The sequence below is a fragment of the Dipodomys ordii genome, unplaced genomic scaffold, assembly GCF_000151885.1.
Source record: "Dipodomys ordii isolate 6190 unplaced genomic scaffold, Dord_2.0 Scaffold48, whole genome shotgun sequence".
In the NCBI taxonomy this organism is placed as follows: domain Eukaryota; kingdom Metazoa; phylum Chordata; class Mammalia; order Rodentia; family Heteromyidae; genus Dipodomys; species Dipodomys ordii.
The window spans coordinates 11,139,695-11,147,194 of NW_012267264.1; the positions used below are offsets into that span (position 1 = coordinate 11,139,695).

The following is a 7,500-nucleotide window of genomic DNA, read 5'->3' on the forward strand; positions in this document are numbered from 1 at the left end:
AAGGCTTTTTTAAAAAACTATTTTTTCAGTGAATATAAATCAGCATAGCATACTAACAAAGATGTAGTTATTATGAAATACCTGTTATATTATCAATTTAACTTTTAAACATATTTCAGCATTAGAAACATTTCACTATTAATGATCTAGTAGTAGGAAAATTAATGGGAATATTTTATTAATCTCATTTTACTCCACCAATCCATTAAGGACTTTTTGATCATTTGTTGATCATTAAGGATTTATTGCAATGTATTTGACAATATCAAACCTCTTTCCTATATGCATGGGTCATTTAAGTAAAATTACACAACCCCTCTATAAAAGTACAAAGCAATAAATATTAAGATATACATTTTATTTCCAAAACAAACTATATTCTGCCAGTTCACAGCAAGCAAAATTTTACATTTTACATCAGTCATGATGTTCCACCTTACATTTCTAAATAAGATTTATTGACCAGCAGTGATTAGTGACTTGATATTGGTTGTGAAACATCACATTTAAATAACAACATGCAATGGTAAATCTATAAAATCATCTCACTTTTTCACTTTCTATGAATTTGGGGTTTTTTAGTAGTGGAAAATATTTGCTACATAGTTCATCTGAAAATTTGAAATTTGTTGGCATTAAAAAACAATAATCACATTAATTTTATACAAAAGGCATACTAAACCTTAACTAAGTTAAAGGCCTAGTCTAAAAAATATACTCACAGAAAAACAAAAATAAAGTCAATTACCTCAGGATTCCAACTATGGAAATATAGCTAGAATAAGCAAAGGAAGGGACATTTTAAAGGGTTTTGCTTGTTTACTGATTAAAATATTACATTCCTTCCTGTGGATACTTTCTAAAACATCTAGGTGACACCTACCTCACCCACTGTGTCAAACCACTTTTTCAAAGGTACTCCATAACTCCATGACTAAAGTTTCAAAACCCTGCAATGGACTTAACTTTTATATTTAGTCCTGTTCATAATTTACATGAATGAAATGTGTAGAACAAAGTACACGTCAAGTTCAGATTATAAACACACCTTATAGGCCTATTCATAAAAGCCTCATGAGTGCTATAACATATGGCCAAATTTTACTGCTTTATGTTTATTTAAGATCTAATCAGAGATTTGAAGAAAAAGAAAGTTTTGATATTTCCTCTTAGAATCTGTCTATTAGTACACAATTTTGATGTTCATTTTCAATTGTGATTTTCACAGTACAGCTCACTGGATCTCAAGCAAAATATAATCTAGCTATAATAAATGCTTACAACACTTACAGAAGAGAGTTAGTAAAAAATGTTACAGCACTACATTGATATTTCCTAAAAATACAGTTAAAAAAAAAGAAGGGGACTATCATGAAACCTTCATTTATTAATCTGCAAAATAAACTAGTTCTTGGACTCAGAGGTAGAATTTAATTCCCATGCCTATTAATGCAAAATATTTCCAAACAAAATTAAACTTGCCATCCTACTAATTATTATCTATGAAAATGATACACTTCTAAAATAATACCAACCCCATTCAAAGTGTTATGTCTAGCTATTTTAAAAGATTATTCTCAAAAACAATGTTCAAGGGTAGGTATTATTCTATCCATCTAACTTTTAAAATCATGTTTTTATTTAAAGTAATGAATCTAATAATTTTTCTCTAGGGTAGGCATTTGCTCCAACTTTCAAGTTCATTTTCTCATTGTAGCTTACCTTTAAAATGAGAATGATATATCACTTAATTTGAAGCACTTTAGTAATAATTCATTATTTTAATAGATTTAATTTCATTCACTTTTTATGTTTAGTCTAAATGAAATCCAGAGGTTTTAAAAATAGTCTTTGTTTTAGGACAACTAGAACCTTTTTCAAACAGGTATGTTCTTCTGGGCTAATATATGCTTTGAAAGCTTTCTATTCTGTCATTGTTTTTACAGACTGCAGTCAGTAAAGATATGCATGTCTATTCTTTGATAGAAAGAAATTTTCACTGACAAAAAGAATCTGTCTCATAAAAAGGAGAGTAGACTTCTTAGGACTCTGATTCTATTTTTTAGTTGTTTATTTTTCTAGATTTAGAGAACACAATTGCATTTTCTGAGACACCAGAACACAAAAACTGTTCTTTAATGTCCCTGAAGGATGCACATACAAATTATTCTTGAATAAGTTTCCAAGAAAAGCAACATAGACTGTCAGGCTATTTATGCATTTCACCATCTCTCCTCAGAGTTCAACTAATTAATAGCTAATATTTGCAACCCTCACAGGCAAGCATCTGTGTTGTGAAAGTCCTTGTGGTCCCTTTCACCTTAGCTCAGACTTGGAAGAAATTCATTGTATAAGCAAGTATCAAGTAATGTGGCCCTCTGGTGGAAAACCAAATATCACGTTCTGCAGCACAATTTTAGACAGTGAACTAAAACTGTAAAATATTTGTTACAAAGCTTTGTACAGTACCTTTCCAAAAAAAAAATCATCCTGTGAACTTAATTAATATCCTGACACCTGAAGGGCAATAGGTACTGGTATGACGTAACTAATAGGAAAATAAATCCTTTTACTCATCTCTTAATTCATGTTCCAAAGAATCCCAAATTCTCAGCATCCTTAGGTTTAAAATAACATGCTCAATGTGCTATGAGCACATCTCTCCCATTTAAGAAAGCAGGCGCATCTGTTTTAAGTAAGCACTGAGGGAAACAAAACTTACCTGCTGTTGTTGCAGATGCAGCAGCTCTACTGTGCTTACTTCAGAGCTGGTGTCACCACTTGATCTTCCATCTCGGCTGCCAGCATCTAATTGGCTGCTTAGAGTGCTCATTCCATTTTGATTCATTGAACTGTTGCTTATTGTCTCTGTCGCAGATTCCTGCATCATGACTTAATACCTAAAAGTGATTAAGAAGTATCAATTAACACACGTTACACCTTCACACTTCCATTATCAAGATGTCCCTCTCTGCCAATTACAGAGACAGCATCTTTAGAAAGAAGAGGGGGGGGGAAGCCTTGAATAATCATTTACTAAGAAATGCAATCCAAATTCAGCTTGCAATCCAAATTCATGCAGATAGTAATCACTGAAATTAGGGTTTCTGTAAGTAATTTTTGTGTGCTTACATTCAATAGCCAAAGTAACACACCATACATATAGTATGGCCAATAGCATTTATGAACGGCCACATTTTAAAGTCTACCCATAAAACCAGCTTAAACGAAGGCACAATTGCACACTCTGTTCTCTGTTTCCTATTATCTACCTTTGAAAACCATGCATGACTATCCAGCCTTATTTTAAATGTTCACTATCTTGATTCTGTCAGAATTTTACAGCACATCTTATGTAAGGCTGTTGTTTAATGATGCACAGCTAATCATACAAAATTAAAATTTTGTAAGGGTATTACAAATCATATGGTATCAACCAATGATAAATAGTATAATGGGTTTCTCTCTCTCTTTTTTGTGACTAAATAAAATTTTGCCTTGGAGGCATTTTAAGAAAAAGCTCCTGCTGCAAACACGTCAGATATTGCCTATTTTTTTAATCAAACACCTCATATTCATTTATTTTTCTGACATTTAAAACATTTAATACTGTCCTTCCTGGGAAGTAATTAAGCTTATGCATGAGCAGCAATCAAACTGTTCACTTGAAGATGACTTAAAACTCAATTTTAACATAGGCAAATAAATGAAAGATATAAAATTAATTTTCCAGGCATGTATTAGATATGAAAGCTGGAAATAAAATCTATCAAGAATATCACTAATGATTGTGCTAAAAACAGCATAAATTATGCATATTACCTTCTCTACAGTAATAAATGTTTTATCATTTTCACTGCATAAATATACTGTACTTTCAGGATAGCAATGAGATGTCCTGCCAAGATCAGTGGAAATCCTTGCAGTAAATAAAGATCCAATGTGCTCTTACAAACCAGAATTTCACAGTATATCTTGAGTGTATAGTTTAGAAAGATCAGTTTGGGCTCTCAAAGACATCTGAATCCTACTCTATAAGGTAATAAATGCACTTCCCTGTTTTACTTCTGCGGACAGAATTTCAGAAACAGCCTGGTTGCGCCTGTGACTTTAATAGGAATGAATGCTACCTAGACAGTGGACTTTACCTCAAGTAAAGAAGACATTAAACTTAACACTCAATCTAATTATTTTCTACCTGATTCCATTTTCTGAAACTTGGTCTTATTTCAAGACTTTTGTCTATTTAAAACTTTGAAATGTACTTATTATAAAGCAAATAAAAGCTTAATATATTCTTCCTGTCAGAGAGAAATCAGTTTCAGCAGATATCTAGTAATGGGGGATCACACACACACACACACACACACATACACCTACTTACACAGAGAAACACAAACAGGTATCTAATAGATACTTCCCGATGCTGAAAATTATTAAAATTAATAGTATAGCTTAATTGTTTTAACAGATATTTTCATCAAAGACTAAATTCTTAGATTATTTTTGCAATTCTAAAGAGTCAATGAAAAGACATACTGATTTATGACACACTAGCCGCAGTGGCTGAGGTAGAAAAGCAAGTCAGTATAATAGAAATCACACTTACAACTTAAAGCTGTTCAGATAATAAAAGAGCAAACCACACACACATACACACACACACACACACACATGATTATGAAGTGATTCCTGCAACTAAACAACTTTTAAACAAAATGAGCTCATGAATAAATAGGGGTTTTGTTAAACATCTTATTGAACATTAACAAAGAAAAATCATATAAATGAAAACTGATACACAGTGATGGATTTTATAAGGGAAAAAAACAAACCTAATACTCTTTTCTGAGATTAGGCGGCTAATAAGTATTCAAATTAGGCATAAATTTTACATGCACAATGTTTAAAATATTCAGAGAAAGGGTCTGATTGCTTTTACTAGTTGTATGAAAATTATAATTTTGATCCTCTCCAACTGTAGAAACAGATAGAAATAACTTCTACATATTGCATTTAAATTTTACTTTACACAAAATATCTGAGTTGTATGTCTGGACGTATATGTTTTATCTGATTGCTCAAATTTAGTTGAAATACCTATTGTATCTGGATGAAATTTGCAACACAAAGCATAAAAAGAGAATAACTGTGTCTTCAAATATAGCAAATAGATACAGTATTTAGCCTATTAACCTATGTGTTTTTATGTCATGATCAATTGGATGAATTTAAAAATTCTGTATGAATTACTGTGTTATAATAGAGGTCCTCAAATAAGTATAAATAATCAACAAGCAGAAAATCATGTGTTTAAACCTTTATTACAATTATGAAGAGAGACTTGTGTAACTTCCAATTCTTAACAACTAAAGCGTTTGTTTTTTTTTTTTACTATCCCTTGTGGAATATTTGACTTTATAAAGCCCTAGAGTATAAGTTGTGATTTACATTTTAAGTTCAGTCATCTAAGAATTAAGAAAATAAGACTGTAAATGTGACAGTGCCTTTTGCTCTACAAAAAGGAGCTTCTAATTCAACATTAGCACAAAAAAGGAAAACAACTGTGTAATTAAATGAATATAATATACATTTCCCTTAAAGCAAGGAAGCCTGAAGTGGGTTCACTGTAAAGAAGATATTTCTTCAGGGATAATGAAGATGACTTCTAGTATTTACTAAGTTTTTCCAAGTATCACCTGCACACTTATTTCCCACCAGACGCAATATTTCTACTGAAATGTTTACCTTTAAAAGTATATTTTAAATAATTATAAATTCAGCATATTCTTTCAGAGAGGATGTGCTTGCGATCCCAAACACATTGGACTAAATTATTCATTCTTCTCAATCCTACCACAAACATTTTACAAAAATCAGTGAAAATAAATTCCAGGTCATTAAAGGGGAAGGTGAGTTTGGCAGTCACTATTTTAATGTTTGTCTGGGTGTAAGTTAAACCCTTAAGACTTTCATCAGTTACAACTATTCAGCCACATCAGAAATGAACTCTTCAGATCTTGCACTCAAACGATATAGTTCTACTTTCCTTCTCACATTAAGTTTTCTTTTCTTTCCTTTTCCTTTCTGCCTTTTTTAAGCAAGTCACTGTACAGATAGATACTTATTCTCTACACCACTTCCCTTTTGAAACATTAAACTGACACTGGAACTGACTGCACAAGATTGCATTTTCTCTTCCTAAACAACTTGAATTGAAAGGTTACTTAGTGTAACAATATTTACTTGCAGAATTGTGTTGTTACCAAGGGTATAATGGATGGTGGCTATGCAGGTTTACGCAAGAATGAGTGAAGCATGAGGCATTAGCCATGTGTTTGACATGTTTCAAATTGCTATAATCCAGCATTAAACACACCCAGCAATTCATGCCATTTCTTGCAGCCATAATCTTGAATAAAGCGTGCACAACCACTTATTATATAAATTAGTATATGACTCCCTGTTATAGTCACAACAGTGCTTTTGTGTTTATTTTGCATCAAGATGTAGTCTTTTATTTGTACAAATAGCAGGATATAAAGACATAGCTCAATTAGACCTCCTTACTTTATGATAGGGTACTACTGAATGCTACACTTGTTGGTTTTATTTTTTCCTCTTAGAGTTATAGGTTCTATTGGTATAAAACTGTACCATGTGAAATAGTTATATGCCGGAATGGTAACAGAAACCCGCATAGGTCCTATTCTGCATACAGTGCAATGTTTCAAAGTTCAAAATTTGACCTGGGCAAGTACAGTTAATTGTGTTATCCAAACCACCACAAGGGACACTATTGGTCTTTGTGCCTCACTCAACTTATTTTTCTCTCTTGTCACCTCTCTTGGCTTTATTCTTTCCCTTTCCCTCATTTTCCCTCCTTCTATCCCTCCCTTCCTTCTTTCCTCTCATTCACTCTCTACTCCCTCCCATAGTTGCATGTATGACCTATCTATGATAGGTCAGTTGGTCAATCAAGTCAACCACGAGTGTCAAGGATGTAGGAAAGAAAAAAAATATGCCCTTCCCATCCCCATTGAGGACTATCTCTCTATACAGACATAAACTTAGATGATCAGCACCTTAACATTAAATCTCCTTTCTGTCTGTCATTTTATCATTCAATAATCAAATGAAAGAAAAATATTTTTGTATAAAATGAAGACTACATATTTACACATATACAAAGTTTATAACTTGCTCATTTTTTCTGAAACTTGTTTAGAGTGACATTAAGAGACATTTAATTTATGCCAACCCATATATATGTATACACACACATATATATTAAAATGCATACTTTCTTAAATACAACCTATTTGATCATTTACATATTTGTAAAATTGATCATTAAATATTTATGTAGGTTCATAGAAGAGTGGCCTGTGAAAACCTACTTATACTACAAGGCACATAAATTCACCTCTAAATATCAGCTAAATTCTGATTTTAAAAACTTGATGGTAATATAAAAATCATGAAAGAAAGTAACATTTA

At 32.0% G+C, this 7,500-nt stretch overlaps 1 protein-coding gene across 9 annotated transcripts in view; it reads right to left on the minus strand.

Annotated features, from left to right (window-relative positions):
* The window catches only part of Foxp2 (forkhead box P2), a 259,198-nt gene that overhangs the window by 244,872 nt on the left and 6,826 nt on the right, over positions 1–7,500 (minus strand). For 5 of the 9 annotated variants that reach the window (XM_013019926.1, XM_013019923.1, XM_013019930.1 and 2 more), the window contains exon 1: positions 2,723–2,890. In XM_013019926.1, coding sequence (XP_012875380.1) covers positions 2,723–2,890 — 168 coding nt within the window. Of the gene's footprint in view, positions 1–2,722; positions 2,901–7,500 lie in introns of those variants that run through there. The other 4 variants (XM_013019924.1, XM_013019921.1, XM_013019925.1 and 1 more) reach the window with 1 other exon arrangement.